The sequence below is a fragment of the Lasioglossum baleicum genome, chromosome 5, assembly GCF_051020765.1.
Source record: "Lasioglossum baleicum chromosome 5, iyLasBale1, whole genome shotgun sequence".
Lineage (NCBI taxonomy): Eukaryota > Metazoa > Arthropoda > Insecta > Hymenoptera > Halictidae > Lasioglossum > Lasioglossum baleicum.
Window position 1 is genome coordinate 8,244,595 of NC_134933.1, and position 20,122 is coordinate 8,264,716.

Consider the following 20,122-nt stretch of genomic DNA (forward strand, 5'->3'; position numbering starts at 1 on the left):
GTGTTGTTTATATAATAGCATTGTGCAGGTTATGTTACTGCGTCAACGATAAATTAGGTCGTCAGGTCGTTAATTCGTCCCTACAAAGTAATACAAAGCAACCCCTGATGTTTGTTCAAACTATGATCATATTTTGTTAATATAAACGAAGTGTTCGTTCAATAAAAAGACAAACATTTTCTTTTACGATATGATAAATATTTCTATCTCCCAAAAGACATTTTACAATCTCGTGAAACGAACACCTCGATTTATTTAGGAATTGTGAAGCTATTCAAAGAATTTGTTGTAGAATTCGTTGGTAAGCTAGCATTGAGAATATCCTACGCGAAACTATTCAAAGATAAATTCATCGAAAATTCTCTTCTGAGTGAAACCAACAGAATCAAAATTTTTAGACCAACATAACGTATAGTTTTCGTAATATATTTTCATTATATCGCAATATGTTCACAGTAAATTCTAACATGCAATATAAATTTACTGTTAAATTGTTCTGAATAGAAGTTACTTTTACAAAGTGAACAACATGAAATACAGAGAACTCAAGTTCGAATTATTTGCACATGAAATCGAACTGAAACAATCCCGTGAACTGCGAGAACGAGGAATGAATATCGATTGCATTTTAAAACACATCTACAGGATGTAGGAATAATTTATTTGACTGTCCTAACGAAGGTATATCTAGAGAGAGAGAGAGAGAAGAAAATATTTAAACCCTCACCTGTCCCTCGTGTCAATTTGAAAAAGTTCTACCCAAAATAAGGTATAATATTCCTGTTCGTAGGTAAATATCCCCGAAACTCGTTTTTGATTGCGAAACACATGACCAAAAAATCTATGATGTAAATGTTAACTGATCAATTTGAATAAAAATCCTTTACCACTGTGTCAATTTGCACTCAAATGGTGACTCCGAGGCGCCAGTAAAAATGATCATAGCATTATTCAAAACAGTTTTAATATTAAATTCGTCTGTAATCTATGAATTGCTAAAAACTCTAAAGCGGACCCTACACGGTCAATCAGGAATGACAGTCTGATTGAACAGTCAGACTGTCAATCCTTACTTCAATCACGAAGGAATATTTCCAAATATCTGGAAATCCGTCAGTCCATTTCATCAGTCCGTCAGTATTAATCTTTCACGATCAATCCGAATGTCAATCTTCGACGTGACTGTCATTCCGATTGACCGTGTAGGGTCCGCTTAAGAGTTGTACGAGAAAACAGATTCAATTATATATACCGAAAGTAAAAAAGATTACATGAAATAAAATTTTGGAGTTAAAATTGCTACAAGTCGACAAGGTTGAAAGTATGGGTAAGGATTGAAAAGGTACAGCGATTGAAGTAGTTGTCTGCGTAAGAATATTTGTTGGCCCTGAAAAGGGCCGTTTAATATCGTAGAAGAGCCGTTTACTTCGAGCTGGTGTATTTGGTGACAGCCTTGGTTCCTTCAGAGACAGCGTGCTTAGCCAGTTCACCAGGCAGGAGGAGCCTGACAGCGGTTTGGATCTCCCGAGACGTGATGGTGGATCTCTTGTTGTAATGAGCCAAACGGGAGGCTTCGGCAGCGATGCGCTCAAAAACATCATTCACGAAGCTGTTCATGATGCTCATGGCTTTGCTGGAGATTCCAGTGTCAGGGTGGACCTGCTTCAACACCTTGTAGATGTAGATTGCGTAGCTCTCCTTCCTCCTCCTCTTCTTCTTCTTGTCAGTCTTGCTGATGTTCTTCTGGGCCTTGCCGGCCTTCTTCACAGCTTTTCCACTTGCTTTAGGTGGCATCTTCGTCAACTCGGTTAGTCGTCAATCAGGTTATTCGTCAACTCGATAAGCGTCAGGTACTAGTCACCGTGGTGAGAGTCAAGTACTGAATGTGCCGTAACGACGAAAACGCCCCATATATATGGCGATACGGAGCTCCGCGCGACGACCAATCAGCGACGAGAAGGCGCGGCATGGGTCGACCGCAGCGACACACGTAGCGTATATAATGGAAGCGTTCTTCCTGCCAGAGCATCAGATCGACTTTGAGTTCCGTTGAGTTTGTTTCGAGTCTATTCTTCTTGTATAATCCATTATGTCTGGACGTGGCAAAGGTGGCAAAGCTAAGGGAAAGGCGAAGTCCCGTTCTAACCGAGCTGGTCTGCAGTTCCCAGTCGGTCGTATTCACCGTCTTCTTCGCAAAGGCAATTATGCCGAGCGTGTCGGAGCTGGTGCTCCCGTCTACTTGGCAGCAGTGATGGAATATCTGGCTGCTGAAGTATTGGAGTTGGCAGGAAACGCAGCTCGTGACAACAAGAAGACCAGAATCATCCCGAGACACTTGCAACTCGCTATCAGGAATGACGAAGAGTTGAACAAACTTCTCTCTGGAGTGACCATTGCCCAGGGCGGTGTCTTGCCAAACATCCAGGCTGTTCTCTTACCCAAGAAGACTGACAAGAAAGCTTAATGCTTACATACAACAGTACAACATTTCCAAAATGGCCCTTTTCAGGGCCACAAATATTTCATACGAAGGAAATACTCTTTATCAACTAGTGAAAACAACCTCTTACTTTTACAAATACAAAATTAACTACCTCTTTTCTTGTCACTCTTTTCTTTTACAGAGTCCGAACTGTGTACATATGTACCTTCACGAATGACCGGTTCCATCATTTTCATTTTATAGTTATTGAAATTATCAAGTTGCTTACATAGGAATTCATCCGATACATTCTTTTGTCTATTAGGTTGTTGCATATGAAACGTCCGATTTTAGAATGCAACTCTTCTAAACCGTTTCGATCAAGAAATGCTATATAAATGCAGTCTACATATAGGTGTATTATATAAAACTTTGAAACGTACCACGATCGGTCAAATGACCGATTCTAGATTTCTTTCACAATTAATGAAACTATATGTATAAAGATGCTTTCATAAGAAATTATTTAATAAATAGAGCACGTATTAGAATAAGAATTGCGCAGTCTAACTAAATTAATTCTTATTCTGTTACTCATATAGTTTTATATTTTATAATTTTACTTTTAAATAAAGTTTATCTCAACGTCAACCAACGCGACTGTCGTGTGTTCCTTTTATATGTCTGGAAAAATAACTTATTAACGATAGCATTGAGATTTTTTATCAAAATGTTTAATGATTAATTAACGTACTAGAATAGTATAGAATGAAATCTTTAATATTATAATTAATCTCATATTTTAACACTACATCTACCGAATCCTAATAAGCGAGACTGATGTATTAGGTTGTTATAAATTCTTATGCCTTGTGTTCTTTGTTCGGAGTTGCACAGCTCGGTAGTTATTATAGTGTTAAACATTAGGTTGTCCCAAAAGTTTCTTTCGGAATGTGTTCCTTTAATATTGCTAAATAAATATTAGGTTGTCCTAAAAGTTAGTTTTCGAGTCATGCACATGATGCAAATTCATGTTAGGAAGTACTAAAACATTAACATAAAGATTATCGCATTGTTCGTATTCATTTAGCAACATTAAAGGAACTCATTCCGAAAGAAACTTTTGGGATAACCAAATAGATTACGATATAATACCTGAAACAAAACGTTACAAAATTCAAAATCGTCAAACGCGACAACTATTCTGTTGCCCGCGCAAAAACTTTATGCCCTGTTTTCTTTTCGGAGTTCGAGGAATGCAGAAAAGGCGGGAATCTTTCCTGCCGCGCGGATGGTCTTTAGAATTTGGAGGGAAACACGATGGCAGACAGTGCTGTGCTCTAGTGGAGCCCGCCATTTTTCTTCATACATATTCTTAGTTGATTAACCAACCTCCAAGAAAAAACATTTATAAAACACGCACGTAAGAAAATGCAAACTATGTACAAGACAGTCCTGTTATAGACAATATGATTAACAATCGGTTAAATATGAATTATATAACGTTTCTCTGATTGCGGTTCCCATTCTGTGTCAATCGGTTGTGGCGGTAGCGTAAAAATGAAATGAACAATAAAACCATCAATGTCGTAATTACGAATACCGCTCCGCTCGTCGTAACATATAAACTACGTACATATGTAAGTATTTTTACCGTGGTTTCTATCTCTGTTGCTTTTCCTACAACGTACCCACGCGCTGTACACACTGAAATCTATGTATATTAACTGACTATGAGCCAAGAATTACGAACTGTGTTTACTACAAGCGTGTGAGAACCGAAAATGTCGGTTGGGAAATGTTTGTCGCGATACAGATGGGTTCTTGAAATAATATACTCTCCAGAATCGAAAATTAAACATTTCTTGTGACCTAAAATAATTCCTGGAAGTAGTCCCGACCAAATTCCACTTCGATGTTTACGGCTTCTCAAAAAGGTCTATATTCCAATTCGATATTTACGACTTCTCAAAAAGGTCTATAGCGGTTATCCTTTCTACAGACATAGAGACCCTACACATAATAAACAGAATGAGCGGAAGCAAGGTCCGAAACTACGTTCAAAACTGAAAGCTACTCTTCGTTCGAGTCAACAGACCGCGGATTTGATGCATTTATGACAAAAATGAGCAGGTGTAACTTGGAAAACATTAGAAGAATTCAAGGATACTGTTCTATTACTTTCAATATTTCTGTTTCATTCCATCTTGTTGCAATTCAGGTACGAAATGTTTATTATGAATAGCAACCGTTACGTGACTCAGTCTAGAGGTAAATACATATAAATATTACGAACGGAACAAGAAGTCAGGAGTATATTCACCCTCATGACATAGCTAGAAATATAGATTATAAACTTCTGTTTTTTGAAAATTTTCTTGTTTAAATAACAATCAAGATAACTAAAGCTAAATCTAACCTACAAGAAAGAATTACTATAGGCTTGAAATTGCGGAGAGCAATGTTGCTCTAGGAAACTTTTAAACAAAAACCGCAGGATCAAACCACCAAAAAAAAATAAAAAATAGAATTCGGAAGTATATTCTTGTAGTTGAAATTAGTGTTGCTACGTTTGATCAAATTTGGCCCTGAAAAGGGCCGTTTGTAAAATTCCAAAGAAGAGAATGAAATTAAGCTCTCTCTCCACGGATGCGACGAGCCAGCTGGATGTCCTTGGGCATGATGGTAACGCGTTTAGCGTGGATGGCACACAGGTTGGTGTCTTCGAACAGACCAACCAAGTAAGCTTCGCTGGCTTCCTGCAGAGCCATAACAGCCGAGCTCTGGAAGCGCAGATCGGTCTTGAAGTCCTGGGCGATTTCACGAACCAGGCGTTGGAAAGGCAACTTTCTGATCAGAAGTTCGGTGCTCTTCTGGTATCTACGGATTTCACGAAGAGCGACGGTTCCAGGCCTGTAGCGATGGGGCTTCTTCACTCCTCCGGTAGCCGGGGCACTCTTACGAGCTGCCTTGGTGGCCAACTGCTTACGTGGAGCCTTTCCACCAGTCGATTTACGAGCGGTCTGCTTGGTACGAGCCATGTCGTCAAATGTTGTAGCAACACGAAGAACAGACGAACGAACAGTTACGTAATTCAACGTGAATTGAGCTCAGCCGGCCGAGCGTCCTCGTTTTATGCGCTACGATCTGCCGCAGGGCGGCTCTGATTCGCTGAGCGCCTAGTGGAGGGGAGGCAGACCGCAGAGTATATAACACATGTGAAACTGGTGGAAGGCAGCAGTTTCAGTTTGAAGCTTGACGAGTTCGCATCTAAAGTAATCGAGCATCATGACTGGCCGTGGAAAGGGAGGAAAGGGATTGGGAAAGGGAGGAGCAAAGCGTCATAGGAAGGTTTTGCGTGATAACATCCAGGGTATCACCAAGCCCGCCATCCGTCGTCTGGCTCGTCGTGGCGGTGTCAAACGTATTTCTGGCTTGATCTACGAAGAAACTCGTGGTGTACTGAAGGTATTCCTCGAGAACGTGATCCGTGACGCCGTCACCTACACCGAGCACGCTAAGAGGAAGACCGTGACAGCAATGGACGTCGTGTACGCCCTGAAGCGTCAAGGAAGAACCCTCTACGGTTTCGGCGGTTAAAAACCCATCATCATCATCATCTTACACAAACGGCCCTTTTCAGGGCCAACAAGTTTTTGAACGAAGGAATTTCATCCAATTTATCAACAGATGAATATTAGTAGAGGTAGCGAAAATATTTTAGAATCCCTGAACCTTCACAGTGTATGAATATTTTGTAATAAATTAGCCTGTTCTTAGTATGATCGATTTACAGTAACGTTTACAAATATTTCTTATCAAAAATTGACGGAATTATTTATAATAGTGTTTTGATTTTGTGTCAAATTCTTTCACGTGTAGAATTTTAATGATAATGTAATATCTATAAATGTCAATGCGCCTGTACCGGACGACCTTTCTTGACCGTTCTCTTTATTCTGAGATTAGGTACTTAGCATTCGAAACCTTAGCAGTCGAAATCCTAAATAAACCCTATTCCCCACTGCGGGAGTATTACGGAGTTTTACGATTATGCACTTGTACCCCGGAGGACCCCTTTTATGACCATTCTCTTTATTCGGAAACGTTATGTTTATTACTAAAATCTTACCGACACGTTTCCTATGGCTGGCCGAGTTTATAACGGTAAAGTAAAGGTTCTTGTAAAGCTGTTTTCTTGTAAAGTAAAATCCGATAACACTAGTAAAAGATCAAACTTGAAAAATATTTTTAATCCTAGACTAACCAACAATATCAAAATTCATTTGATGCGCACAATATCATTATTAGACTGCGGATCTTTATGCAGAATAAAAAATTTCTACAACAGTTGCAAGAAACAGGGACCACCTAGAAATTTTTTTCTTCTAATTATCCTAATACAGTTGAAACTAATACACTGATGTCCTTAAATCTTCTTAATAATATGTTCACTGCTTTAAATAGTTTAAATTTTACGTACCTACTTTTGTTATAAATGCATAAAATCCGCAGTCTAATCATTATCATCTCCAATTCAAATTCAGATTTCATTGTATGTAAATGTTTAAAATTCAAGACTCCAGATTGTTTTATGTTGTGATACGCATATTAAATCACATAAAAAAATTAATTGCAGACTATAAAATTGCCTTATTTTAACAAGTCCCACTCGTAATGAAGATTTCAAACAAATGTTACGCCTTTCTATTCAAATGAAACTAAAATTCCATAAATATAAATTCTCTTCTCTTCCACGACATTTTTGGGGATAAAGACGTTTTAATCACTGTAACTGTAAACGAAATATTACGGCAAAGGGTTCAAATAGAACCATCACCTTTTTCTACGAAACTTGCGTTTCTGAAAAAGACATTTTGACGTGCAAGGTAAAGGAGTTAGGACATTGAACACATGTATTTGTGAATTTCGAGGTTGTTCCACGTTGTAAAGAAAGTGGTGGCCCTGAAAAGGGCCATTTTGAATATAGATTTGTAACTGTTGTTACTGGATATTATTGCCAATTTACTTCCTTCCAATCTTTCCTGATTTACGGACGATCATCTTCCTCGGTTTGGGTGCTTTAGTCCTCGCGGTGGTTCTCTTGACAATTTTCTTAGCTTTGGAGATCGACTTGACTGCTGATCTCATTTTGATGGCGGCAGAGGCTTTCGCATTTCTTTTCAGTGCAGCGGGTTTCGTGTCAAGAGGCTTCTTTACAGCAACCGGTTTTTTGGCGGCCATTTTAGCGACATCAACCTTCTTCACAGGCTTTCTACGTGGACTCTGCCCTTTAGCTTTTGCATCGGACGCTTTGATCGGCAATTTGAACGATCCAGAAGCTCCTTTGCCACTTGTTTGCACCACAGCACCAGATGTCAACGCTGTCTTCAAGTAACGTTTTATGAAAGGAGACAATTTGTCACCGTCAACCTTGTAGGTGGTCGATATGTACTTTTTGATGGCTTGAAGAGACGATCCTTTACGATCCTTCAATGCTTTGATGGCGGCTCTCACCATGTTTGCCGTCGACGGATGGTACGGTTTTGTAGATCGCACTTTCAACTTGGACTTCGCGATTTTCTTCACTGGAAGGGCTGCACCTTCCACAGCAGAACCAACAGAGACTTTACCTTCCATTCTCGTATGCGATTAAAGCAAACTAAATGTACGAAAGTATTGCAAATATCAACAATAAAATTGTCAGTGCACGCGGCGGTTAGAACTGTGGTAACGTAGCATAGCGCGGACCATGGAGAGAGACCGAAGCATTTTGTCAGCCTACCGCGCCGCTTGCAACCAAGAACATGCTAAAGGAATATTTGTTTAATACCTATTTTCTTTGAACCCGTACTTTCCTCAGACCAATTTCTTGCTTCATTGTATACCGATAAGCATGTAGTACACAGTTGATATCATATTTTCGAGCTATCTATCCGTATTGCACTGTGTTAACGCATCTTCGCCGGATTACTCAGTCGTGTCAAGACTACTTTTCGTTATGAAAATTGATAAATAATAACTTTCTACGAAATTATTTCCATCTATTTCACTCGAAACAGAAAGAAAATAGGTTTACGTAGTTAATTCGATCACCGTTTGGTCCAGATGCTTTTCATACAATAGAGAAACTCACGCGAACTTATTGGGTTTGCGGGTACTACGCATCTAGCATACACTATACTTCTACTTTTGAATTGATTTTTACATATTATCAAGAGTATAGTGGAATAATGCGACTATAAATTATATACTTTCTGTAGATACCTGTAGTATTCTACGGTTCGTTAAATAATGTTTAAAGTAGTCGGATGTACCGTGAAAAAGCCTTGCGTGTAATGGGAAATTATGTACTGTACCAGTATGCATCGACATTCACAATTCGACTATGTAATACTAAAAGAATTTTCTTCGACTGAGAGAGACTATTTAGAACAGCTGCATGGGGGATAAAGGAACGAAACCATGCGACCCTTGCGAGGGGAAGAGGATGGTCAAACAACTGCCCTAACGTTGGGTCTGAACCATGTTTCCGTAACGGTAAATGCTGATTATGTATCAGAGGTGGGCATTATTTGGCGAAACAAATATTTCAAATACTGTTTAATATTTTGGATTTTATTTTGTTTAAAGAAAATAGTATTTTAAATAAGATATACAATTTCAAAAATAAAATAATTCTATTTGAACAATCCGAACCTCAAAATAAAATATTTCTATTTCAACGATTTGATCCCCAGAATAGAATATTTTTATTTTAACAATCAGAAACACGAAATAAAATATCTCACGTTTTAAATTGTTATAATACTCTGAGATAAACATAACTTATTGTTAAGAAACGATTTACACCCATAAATGTATTGAATTCGAATCATTATATTTTCAGCAATAATACTTACATAATCAGCAATAATAATTTACATAATTTTTACTATATATTAAAGAACTGGAGTTTCTAGTTGCGTTTTTTCAAGGTTTAAATAGGGCTTGAAGTGGAATTTTATGAATTCTCCATAAGAAGACGTGTTAAAATGTGCAAAATTTAAGTTGCTATAATTCTTAAACGATGCAGCGAATCGAACCCAAAGTTTGGTAATTGCATTAATTTAGTAAGAATTATATCTTATTAAATTTTCAAAAATTTAGTTTCGTTTTTATATACCTCCAGAACATCCTTAACAAATCGATAAAATCATATATTACAGTTAAACATATGAGTGAAACACTCGGTCATCCACACATGGTGGTATAAAAATTCTTACAATTATATTCTTACATTTACTTCAAAGAACAGTTCCTCGACTGCTATTTATTTTAAACAATTTTGTTTACTAATTATATGAAACATAGCTCTCTTAAACTTTGTTGTAATTTATATGTATGGAACTTATATTAAAGCAAATGTAAAATATCAAAATTTTTAAACAAAATGAATAACATAAAATATAAAACCAATACTAAAAAATAAGACAATTAAATAAATATGAAGGAAGAACCAAATACATATAAGAAACCGTTTTATTTACATTTTTCTTTCTCTGATATCGAGTCGCACTCGACGAAGGAGTGCCAAAGGGTTAAATATAATGATTGAAAGAGTTGAATTTGAATTTAGATTTAAATGTAAGGAGATTGAAAGTTAACTTTATTGAAAGTTGAATTTGAAATTAGATTTAAATATTCGCCCATAATTATGAAAGTGGTCTAAGTTATATATTTCTTGTTTCAAGCTATTCAAGGGAAAAGGACATAAACTCTAAATGAATTCAATATAACTGTTGACATAACAGGCACTATCTGACGGTACATTGAATTAATTAGTTTACAATAATGTGATGTGAGAGAGAGAGAGAAACAACTAATAAACTCATTTAGTTTCATTTTGACTTAGACAACTTTTATAATTATGAGAACAAATATAGGATTTTAGTATTTGTAGCTACAGTCTTTCAAGATTGAAGCAAGTATGCAAATTTCTGAAGTACATGAATGTGGAATTGGAAGGTGAAAAACTAGAGTCTCTTCTAAACATTGCTATTCATATAGTTAACTGGGAATGCGTTTCTGGTTTGAGAAAATTGGGGCCCTGAAAAGGGCCGATATTTGTTCCACTATCTACAACCGTAGATACCTCGGGGAATTTAAGCTCTTCCACAGCGAATACGTCTTGCGAGTTGAACATCCCAGGGCATGATTGTTACTCTTTTTTTTTTGAAGATTTCCCTTGGGTTGAGTTTCACAGTACCTGAGAATAGGATCCTTTTTACTTGTGAAAAGCGAATTTATTGTAAAGCGAAAAATTGAATAATTTGCGATGGATCATATAGTTCAAGGTGTGTACTAGTTATTTTGGCTCCCTAGCGGTTTTTACAATTATTATTTATCGTATTTTGTTGATTCAAAGTGATGCGTTTGTTAAAATGCCAAATCGAAAATTCTTATCACTTTAACTAAGCTTTTCGTAAACAAGCTAAAACATGTCTTGTGATTTTTCCTAGAAAATATTCGTAGGATTATTCTTTGCCGAATTCTATAAAAATTTCCTGCTCAATTTCGGGCAGCACTCATTATACGGGCAGCATCGCGGTCACTAACTTTACATGCATCAAGTGTTGACATAAGCTTTAGCGTAATAACCTGTTTTGAACCGCGTTTTCGTTTAGGTTTGCTCGGACCAGGTTCTGTTGCATCGCAATCGCTCGCATTGGACTCCAGCGCAGGATCCTCATCCTCATCCTCAGTACATTGCCGATTTTCTTCGTCGTCGTCGGGTGAAGCAATTGATGCAAAGTTGATTGTTTCTTCTGATTGTAAAAAAAAGTGAATAATATAAGTATAGAGAAATAGATTTCGACAATTTTACTTTAAAACAAATAATTTCTGGATAAACGTACCTTGCATAGCTGCTTGCGTTTTAACTCGACGTGCTTCTTCTTTTGCTTGACGAAGCGCTTGTCTCTGTTCTTTTGCGTAAAGAACTCGATCTCCTCCAATCATCGATCCTGGTCGTCCTTTTTTTCTTTGGTTCAGAAGAAATTGTTTATCTTCATCTATCGTGATCATTTCTAAAGCATCAACATGTGCGATATCGAAAAGATCATCTAATTGATCAAGAAACTGTTGTTCCTTGTTATCTTGTAGCTGCGATCGTCGTGTAGAATTCTTTTGTAACAGCCTCCACTTCTGGTATAAGGACTCCAATTTCTTGATGCTGTGATGGCTTTGCCTGAATGGAATTTTTGCCTTCTCCCACAACACTTCCACTTCTTTCACAACAAGATATGAGCTAGATCGAAGGTTCAATTTCACTTTCCGTAAATTGTAAAACAAAACTCTTAAAACTTGCCCTATCGATGGCAACTTAGCGCCTACAATTTGACTTTCGTCATGTTCTAATAAGAACAGTTTTCCGTGATTTCTACTCTCCATTGGACTTCTGTGCACTGTTCGGTGCTTTTATACAATTTTGTCTGGGTCTTTTTTTTTTTTTTTGTTTTTTGGGACTGGCAAGCCTGTAATTTGAACATGAAAAGTGTAAGAGGGCTCCTGAAGCAATGTGCTTCCTATCCTTCTACCATGAAAGAAATTAGAATTAGTGTGTTGATGGTTTGAGTTAGCATATGCTAAGGGATATGAACAAGAAAATTTTCAAAAAACTTATTGAATTTTATACAATTTTGTCTGTGTCCGGAAAGGGCCTAATAGTCGTGAAGGAGCGCGGACCTTGGAGAGTGCCCCTCGTGTCGCGAAGCGATGTAGCGTCTCTGATTGGCTCGCCCTTGTGTCAGGAAAACAGGGGTAGACTAACGGGAAATTGTCCTGGAGGGTGCACGACGCACGTGTACTAAACGTCCCTCGTACCTGACCGTCGTGGGTCCAGTGTTCAGTACGGAGAGTTGTAAACGGGTCCGCTGCCCCTCGCTAACCTCATTTAAGGGGTCCTAATCCCGGTGAAATGTTTTATAGCGTTTTATGTTAATGGACGGCATCGAGGGTACCCAGGTACGGAACTGTACCTGGTTTCTGCCTTACGAAAGTCGTTTGCAGCTCATATTTTGCAAACCAAAGCCAGTTGACAAAAAATTGTGGTAGCAGAAATAGTTTTACTTAATAATTTTACTTAACAGTTGACAAAAGTACTTCGTAATGCAAAGTACAAGTTGATTTTGTTTATTGTTCAATGCCAATGTAGCTAAACTGTCACTTTAGGCTTCTTAAAGTCTTGTTTCAGTACAGGTATAAATAAAATGTAATACATGGAAATGTTTAAATATCTCTGTTATTTGTGATTGTACGAAAAAATGTCAGAGGAGAAATTTGCATTGTTCAATAAGGTAAATATAATGGCAAAATAAAAAAATTTTTTGGAAATCATATTTTTGAAATTTCAAGGTCATTGTTATTATTATTTAAAGGAAGTCATATAATTTTTCCATATTCCTATTCAGAAAAAAGGCAAATCCAACGATGTGCCATGTTCCATAGTTGAGGTGAATTTCACAATTTTCAAAATTTTCAGTCGCTTTGAGGCACGTGATCCTTTTTTTCGATCGATCTCAAACTTTGCACAAATTTTTTTCTCACCTAAAGGAACAATTCTGGGGGGTGCGGTGCTTTGTATCTCGATAAAAAATTTTCACAGGTATAGCTTTGGACCACCCTAGTAAATCACACGGTGTCGCCTCCGCGCGCGTATCCGCGAATCCTCGGACAGGAACCCGCATAGTGTATTTATTCCTATCGTGTACAATCACTCACCCAGCTTAATATTAACCTCAAGCTCTCCACTCCTAATCCTGGGGTCCGAAAACCCCCAATCCTCACTCGGACCCTGGTCCACTAAAAAGAGCCCAAGAGAAGATGGGAAACCATACCACCTAAAAAACCACGGAAAACCAGTCATCCTTTCCGACTCTAAATCAACAAAAATCATGTCCAACCCAATACCTCAAAACAATACTACAAAAATCAATCCTCAAATTCCCACCTTCAATAGATATGAAATCTTCCAAGAATTCATTCAGGAGGAAGACCCACATCCAACCAAACCAACTCCTACACCCCACCTGCCCAACCAAACACAAATTCAACTCCAACGTCACCTAAAATCCAGCTATTTCAAGTCTACATCTTTTGTCAACACACCGAACAAATTCATATCGCCAGATGAAAAACTCAAATTTCTCATCCGACTCCGGAATACAGCAAGGAAAAGATGGCAACGTACTGCAAACTTAATTTCATTAGAGTATTACAAACACCTAAACAAATGCATAAGAGACAGAGTAAAGTTCCTCAATTACAAATACATCCAAGATGAAGTAGCAGACGCCAAAAACTCACACACCTTCTGGCCGGTATACAGGAAGCTTACTAAAAAAGCGAGCGTCATTCCTCCCCTTATGGATAGCTCCGGGACTTATCACGATTCAGGAGCCAGTAAGGCACAACTACTAGCGGACCAATTTAGCAGGGTCTATGAGGAAGCGTATAAAGCAAAATCACCTCTTCAAGTCTTTATTAACAACACTGTTAGAGATTTCCACTATAAAGAGCATTTCTCCCCGACCCCTAGTGCAGACATTGTCAGCTCCATTTCACCGGATAGCATCAGGGAAGTGGCTAAAGGGCTGAAGCGTAAGAAGGCGTGCGGATATGATGGTTTCTCCCCCAATTTGATAAAGGAGGCCCCTAGGAAAGCCTACGTCCAATTGTACTATATTTTCCGTGCATGCATCCAGTTGGCATACTTCCCGAAAAACTGGAAAATAGCTAAAGTAATTCCAATTCCCAAACCTGGCAAAAACCATAAACATCCTACTAGCTACAGACCAATTAGCCTTTTGCCCATTCTGGGGAAACTCTTTGAAAAAATCATATACCAAATTCTGTATTCCCACATAGAAAATAATAACATCCTAATAAACTCACAATTTGGATTCCGTAGCAAGCACTCTACAATTCATCAACTGGTGCGCACAGCCCAATTCCATGCATACCACATGAACACTAATCATTACTCCGGAATGGTCCTCCTTGATCTGAACAAGGCGTTCGACTCAGTGTGGCATAATGGTCTAATAGCAAAATTAATCCTATTAAAATTCCACCCAAGACTAATCAAGCTCATTCATTTCTTCCTGACCAATAGATTATTCTTCGTCCAAGTTGGCGACAAAAAATCCAACTTAATAATTATCAAAGCCGGTGTTCCCCAAGGCTCCGTACTAGCTCCCCTACTCTTTCTCATTTATATAAACGATATCCCCCAATCCAAGGATACCTCGCTAGCCCTATTCGCAGACAATACAGCTATATCAGGAGCTTCATTTAGTCACTTGAGGTTGATTAACCTCGTGCAAACACATCTAGACGATATCTCCAAATTTTTCACTAACTGGAAAATGAAGATGAATAGCTCTAAGACGCAAGCCATTCTTTTCACTAGAAAATACAAACATCTAAAGAAAGGACTACCACTGCTGAAGATTAACAATGAAGAAATAAACTGGAGCCAAACAGTTAAATACCTTGGAGTCATCTTTGACGCTAAAACCCAAGATTAATTAAGGTAAACATTAAATAAGTTGATATGAGTCCAAATGGACCCGAAACAACTTATTAAGTGCCTTTTTTTTCAAGCGTAGCCGGGTTAAGATGGAGACCTGCTGTTCTGGACAGGAGAAGAAAGGCGGTGGCTGCTCTGACAGCAGCCTCAGTACTAATTGGGAGGAAATCCAATTTGAGAGCAAATTAAAAATTTGTTGAGTTTGAGTTTTGTGAGTTTAAGCACACCGCAGCTCATTTTCAACTTACCAACCATTTTGAACGTACAATTTTGAAATTACCAATGCACCATCCCACTCTAGAAATACACATAAAATCTGACTTACCAATGCTCGACAAAGTTCTGCATGCCTTGGTCAAAGGTTATAAGCCGGAGGGTCACTCAAACCACCTGATACGTCATACCGCACTATTCAAGAGAGAATTGTTGGCCTGCTCTCCAAGGATACATTTTCCCTTGGACCTACCCCGGATCTTGCTGGAACATCCACTGCCACTGCCTCCAGTGGCAGCGTGGCTGCACCTGGAAACCCGCCCAGGGTAGAAGGATTCCTGCTGATGACTTGTAATGGTGTTGGGAGGGAAGGGAAGATTCCCATGAACACCACAAGACCCGAAAATGTCTGGAGGATTTTTAAAGGCGTGAGACGCTCGATTTCTGATGTAGCAAAAAATTTTTTGCTCAGAAACTCTACAAATTTTTTGAAAATTTTCTTGTAATTCGACATTCGTGACAGCTAGCGCTAAACGCAACCCATCAGTTGGATAAACACTGATTACATCATGTTAAAGGGGTAGAGAGAATTTCGCTCTACTATTTAGGTAACTTTTAAACATAACCCCCAGGATCAAACCACAGGTTAGACCTGTCTAAAAAAAATTAAAAAAAACCGTTGAGATGGCGACACGATTTTTAGAAACGTTGGTAACCTAGCGTAGCGCGGACCATGGAGAGAGACCGAAGCATTTTGTCAGCCTACCGCACCGCTTGCAACCAAAAATATTCTAAAGTAACTTTTCTTTAATACCCATTTTCCTCGGAACAATTTCTTGCTTCATTATATGCCGATAAGCATGTAGTACACAGTTGATATCATATTTTTGAGCTATCTATCCGTATTGCACTGTGTTAACGCATCTTCACCGGATTACTCAGTCGTGTCAAGACTACAGTCGTTATGAAAATTGATAAATAATCACCTTCTACGAAATTATTTCCATCTATTTCACTCGAAATAGAAAGAAAATATGTTTACGTAGTTAATTCAATCACCGTTTGGTCCAGGTGCTTTCCATACAATGGAGAAACTTATGCAAACTTATCGGGTTTGCGGGTACATACTAGGCATCCAGCATAAGCTATACTTCTACTTTTGAATTGATTTTTACGTATTATCAAGAGTATAGTGGAAATATGCGACTATAAATTATATACTTTACGTAGATAACTGTAATATATTCTATGGTTCGTGTGTCAAATAATGTTTAAAGTAGTCGGAAGTACCGTGAGAAACGCCATGCGTGTACATAATGGGAAATTATTTACAATGTACAGTACCAGTATGCATCGACATTCACAATTCGACTATGTAATACGTAATACCTGGTAATACTGAAAGAATTTTCTTCGACTGAGAGAGACTAGTTAGAACAGCTGCATAGGGGATAAAGGAACGGAACTGAACGGAACACATGCGACCCTTGCGAGGAGAAGAACGGTGGTCAAACATCTGGCTTATCCTGAACCATGTTTCCGTAACGGTAAATGCAGAGTAAATACATACATATACAAAAATATATCGAAAGTCATAAATTCTGTAGACCTTGTAAAATACGAATAAAGAATTTCTATGCTTAATTGAATTTTGATTTAGATTGGGTTGGTGAGACTTGAATTTGAATTTAGATTTAAATATAATGAGAGAAAGAGAGAGAGAGTGAAAGTTGAATTTGAATTTAACCCTTTGCACATTCCGAATTATTTTTCAATTTAGTTGTGGTCTAAGTTATATATTTCTTGTTTCAAGCTATTCAAGGGAAAAGGACATAAACTCTAAATGAATTCAATATAACTGTTGACATAACAGGCACTATCTGACGGTACATTGAATTAATTAGTTTACAATAATGTGATGTGAGAGAGAGAGAAACAACTGATAAACTCATTTAGTTTCATTTTGACTTAGACAACTTTTATAATTATGAGAACAAATATAGGATTTTAGTATTTGTAGCTACAGTCTTTCAAGATTGAAGCAAGTATGCAAATTTCTGAAGTACATGAATGTGGAATTGGAAGGTGAAAAACTAGAGTCTCTTCTAAACATTGCTATTCATATAGTTAACTGGGAATGCGTTTCTGGTTTGAGAAAATTGGGGCCCTGAAAAGGGCCGGTCTTTTGTTCCACGATCTACAACCGTAGATACCTTGGTGAGTTTAAGCTCTTTCACCGCGAATACGTCTAGCCAATTGAATATCCTTGGGCATGATTGTTACTCTCTTGGCGTGGATGGCACAAAGGTTGGTGTCTTCGAACAGACCAACCAAGTAAGCTTCGCTAGCTTCCTGCAGGGCCATTACAGCCGAGCTCTGGAATCGCAGATCGGTCTTGAAGTCCTGGGCGATTTCACGAACCAGGCGTTGGAAAGGCAACTTCCTGATGAGAAGTTCGGTGCTCTTCTGGTATCTACGGATTTCACGAAGAGCGACGGTTCCAGGCCTGTAGCGATGGGGCTTCTTCACTCCTCCGGTAGCCGGGGCACTCTTACGAGCTGCCTTGGTGGCCAACTGCTTACGTGGAGCCTTTCCACCAGTCGATTTACGAGCGGTCTGCTTGGTACGAGCCATTCTTCACTTCAGCAACGTACGTGGAAGATTCAAAGAGAATTCTGAGACGAACAGCGAAGCGTGTACACCGTTGTTCAAAATAAGTATGTTAGAGCATCCTGAAAATCGGCCTTATATAGCAGCTTCTGGCTGCCTGATTGGTTGCGTTATGGTGGGGTGGGGGACGGCAGATGCGAGGCCTCCGATTGGATGTTGCGAGCACGGTAGGGATGGGTGATCATCTCGTAGTGCAGTGAGCATACTTTTTCGGTCTTTCGGCATTCAACCCTTCTCCCCCCTTATGTCTATATGTAGATTTCTGAAATTTTCCCCTATACATATAACATCGAAACAGGTAAAAAAACCCGTTATGCCGCTACTAATCTCCCCTTCTATAAGTTTTATAGAGGTAAAGAGGATCTCTTCTCAGGTAGTGAACCCAACGCAAGGGAAAACCAGGTAAAACAATAAATCAACTTCCCCTCCTTCACAAGTATGCTTCCACGAAAGTATGGAACAAACGACCATACTAAATACGCCAACGGGAAACGAAAAATCCAATTTAACCGTTTGCACTCTGAGCTAGTTTAACTCGAAAATTAAACATTTCTTCCGACCTAGAATATTTCCGAACTGCGAATCTTTATGTAAGATAAAAACGTTTTGCAACGATTGTAGGCAGTAGGAGTTAAATAAAAATTAATTTCATGCTTTAATAGATTTTTTATATTGAAAACATCATAATTCTCTCACTTAGATTTTTCGAATCTCTTACCATTTTATATTTCATCCAGTCAATATTTTCATAAATGCATAAAAATTCGCAGTCTAGTAATTATGCGAGGTATGGATAAGATTTGGGCAGTATAATGAGTTTTTCTATGTATATCGATTTCTGTAATCGATTATTTAATGGAATCATAGTAACTGTAATCATTAGACTGCGGATCTTTATGCATTTATGGATCTAGAAAATTTTCAAAAAAAATACCAGATTTTAATATTCGACAGAATTTAGTACAATTTTCATTTATTTCAGATATATGCAGAAACTAAAAATAAGATTTCATCTTATTCCACTTTCTAAAAATTCGTCTGCAGAAATTGAAAATTACAATAGACATCCGCAGCCTAATAATCATTAACACCAGGTTTACGGGACCCGTCGGAATGTGACGGGTTCTAATATTCTTATTTTGCAATTATTAAGATTGTAAAGATGCTCCCCTGAGGAATTAGTTACCAAATTTATTTCTATGGGTATATATACTATTGGAAAATGGCCAAAAATTTGAATAGACACATACTTGTTATGTTCATAAAATAACGTGAAATAGGTATTTCTAGAGCTCCGTAAACCAAGTGTTAATCAGTCAATAACCGTTGAAACTAATCAGTCTCAGTCCCAATCTCACTGTCAAAATCAAATCTGACAACAATCAAAGACAGCTGTAAGATGCTGGCAGCTTGAAAATTGTTCTCACATGTATAGAAGTTTCTGGTGGGCCAGACTACTCTCTGATTGGTTGAGTGAAGGCGTGGTGGAGGACGGCAGCTGCAAGGCCTCTGATTGGATGCTGCGGGCATGGTGGGGATAGGTACTCGTAGCGCGTATATAAGCACATTTTTTGGGGTTTCATCATTCAGTCTGATTCTTGCCTTCAACGTTGTTAGACATATCTATTGATCAAGATGACTGGCCGTGGAAAGGGAGGAAAGGGATTGGGAAAGGGAGGAGCAAAGCGTCATAGAAAGGTTTTGCGTGATAACATCCAGGGTATCACCAAGCCTGCCATCCGTCGTCTGGCTCGTCGTGGCGGTGTCAAACGTATTTCTGGTTTGATCTACGAAGAAACTCGCGGTGTTCTTAAGGTTTTCCTTGAGAACGTGATCCGTGATGCTGTTACTTATACCGAGCACGCTAAGAGGAAGACTGTGACGGCAATGGACGTCGTGTATGCCCTGAAGCGTCAAGGAAGAACCCTCTACGGTTTCGGCGGTTAAAAACCCATCATCGTCATCATCAGCATCATCATATGAACAAAAGGCCCTTCTCAGGGCCACCAAATATTCAAACGTGGAATATCAATAGTTCATCTATCGACTATTACAAATTTAATCCAACATAACTCCGAAAATAATATTTGCACAAATATTTATATTCCCTGTACTTACAAAAATGTTTTCTTTTTAAGTTTCTTTTATTCATGAAGCGAAATTAAATGTATTTGCATGAGCACTGCTTGTGTATTTACATGCATTTACGATGAATATGTCTGATGGACGTAGGGAAATTAGCTATT

The 20,122-nt window shown here is 38.3% G+C and overlaps 8 protein-coding genes across 9 annotated transcripts; 3 read left to right on the forward strand and 5 right to left on the reverse strand.

Moving 5' to 3' along the window:
* Positions 1 to 1,045: 1,045 nt before the first annotated feature.
* LOC143208582 (histone H2B) lies at positions 1,046 to 1,872 on the reverse strand. Its single transcript, XM_076423061.1, has one exon. The coding sequence runs from the start codon at positions 1,792 to 1,794 to the stop codon at positions 1,423 to 1,425; it is 372 nt and encodes a 123-aa protein (XP_076279176.1). The 5' UTR covers positions 1,795 to 1,872; the 3' UTR covers positions 1,046 to 1,422.
* Positions 1,873 to 2,035: 163 nt separating this feature from the next.
* On the forward strand, positions 2,036 to 3,062 carry LOC143208581 (histone H2A-like). Its single transcript, XM_076423060.1, has one exon. The coding sequence runs from the start codon at positions 2,090 to 2,092 to the stop codon at positions 2,462 to 2,464; it is 375 nt and encodes a 124-aa protein (XP_076279175.1). The 5' UTR covers positions 2,036 to 2,089; the 3' UTR covers positions 2,465 to 3,062.
* Positions 3,063 to 3,722: 660 nt separating this feature from the next.
* On the reverse strand, positions 3,723 to 5,522 carry LOC143208580 (histone H3). The gene has a single exon (XM_076423058.1). It carries the CDS (start codon positions 5,461 to 5,463, stop codon positions 5,053 to 5,055), a length of 411 nt encoding a protein of 136 aa, XP_076279173.1. The 5' UTR covers positions 5,464 to 5,522; the 3' UTR covers positions 3,723 to 5,052.
* A 142-nt stretch (positions 5,523 to 5,664) lies between these two features.
* On the forward strand, positions 5,665 to 6,351 carry LOC143208583 (histone H4). Its single transcript, XM_076423062.1, has one exon. The coding sequence runs from the start codon at positions 5,711 to 5,713 to the stop codon at positions 6,020 to 6,022; it is 312 nt and encodes a 103-aa protein (XP_076279177.1). The 5' UTR covers positions 5,665 to 5,710; the 3' UTR covers positions 6,023 to 6,351.
* On the reverse strand, positions 6,203 to 8,140 carry LOC143208578 (histone H1-like). Its single transcript, XM_076423056.1, has one exon. The coding sequence runs from the start codon at positions 8,060 to 8,062 to the stop codon at positions 7,448 to 7,450; it is 615 nt and encodes a 204-aa protein (XP_076279171.1). The 5' UTR covers positions 8,063 to 8,140; the 3' UTR covers positions 6,203 to 7,447.
* Positions 8,141 to 9,976: 1,836 nt separating this feature from the next.
* LOC143208575 (uncharacterized) lies at positions 9,977 to 15,860 on the reverse strand. 2 transcript variants are annotated; one of them, XM_076423052.1, is made up of 4 exons: positions 15,319 to 15,859; positions 11,320 to 11,937; positions 11,063 to 11,229; positions 9,978 to 10,670 (listed from the first exon to the last, which is right to left on the reverse strand). In XM_076423052.1, exons 2-4 carry the CDS (start codon positions 11,852 to 11,854, stop codon positions 10,662 to 10,664), a joined length of 711 nt encoding a protein of 236 aa, XP_076279167.1. In that variant the 5' UTR covers positions 11,855 to 11,937; positions 15,319 to 15,859; the 3' UTR covers positions 9,978 to 10,661. The 2 variants fall into 2 exon arrangements, with proteins under 2 accessions (XP_076279168.1, XP_076279167.1); XM_076423053.1 differs by having other exon boundaries at positions 9,977 to 10,670; positions 11,063 to 11,226; positions 11,320 to 15,860.
* A 1,509-nt stretch (positions 15,861 to 17,369) lies between these two features.
* On the reverse strand, positions 17,370 to 17,907 carry LOC143208579 (histone H3). Its single transcript, XM_076423057.1, has one exon. It carries the CDS (start codon positions 17,838 to 17,840, stop codon positions 17,430 to 17,432), a length of 411 nt encoding a protein of 136 aa, XP_076279172.1. The 5' UTR covers positions 17,841 to 17,907; the 3' UTR covers positions 17,370 to 17,429.
* A 1,567-nt stretch (positions 17,908 to 19,474) lies between these two features.
* On the forward strand, positions 19,475 to 19,912 carry LOC143208584 (histone H4). Its single transcript, XM_076423063.1, has one exon. The coding sequence runs from the start codon at positions 19,512 to 19,514 to the stop codon at positions 19,821 to 19,823; it is 312 nt and encodes a 103-aa protein (XP_076279178.1). The 5' UTR covers positions 19,475 to 19,511; the 3' UTR covers positions 19,824 to 19,912.
* Positions 19,913 to 20,122: the final 210 nt, after the last annotated feature.

Coding starts and splice junctions, on each gene's coding strand:
- LOC143208581 (XM_076423060.1), top strand. CDS start 2,090: ATGTCTGGACGTGGCAAAGGTGGCAAAGCTAAGGGAAAGGCGAAGTCC.
- LOC143208580 (XM_076423058.1), bottom strand. CDS start 5,463: ATGGCTCGTACCAAGCAGACCGCTCGTAAATCGACTGGTGGAAAGGCT.
- LOC143208582 (XM_076423061.1), bottom strand. CDS start 1,794: ATGCCACCTAAAGCAAGTGGAAAAGCTGTGAAGAAGGCCGGCAAGGCC.
- LOC143208584 (XM_076423063.1), top strand. CDS start 19,512: ATGACTGGCCGTGGAAAGGGAGGAAAGGGATTGGGAAAGGGAGGAGCA.
- LOC143208578 (XM_076423056.1), bottom strand. CDS start 8,062: ATGGAAGGTAAAGTCTCTGTTGGTTCTGCTGTGGAAGGTGCAGCCCTT.
- LOC143208583 (XM_076423062.1), top strand. CDS start 5,711: ATGACTGGCCGTGGAAAGGGAGGAAAGGGATTGGGAAAGGGAGGAGCA.
- LOC143208575 (XM_076423052.1), bottom strand. CDS start 11,854: ATGGAGAGTAGAAATCACGGAAAACTGTTCTTATTAGAACATGACGAA. Junction 11,230..11,319: donor AACGCAAGCAGCTATGCAAG/GTACGTTTATCC, acceptor TTTTACAATCAG/AAGAAACAATCAACTTTGCA.
- LOC143208579 (XM_076423057.1), bottom strand. CDS start 17,840: ATGGCTCGTACCAAGCAGACCGCTCGTAAATCGACTGGTGGAAAGGCT.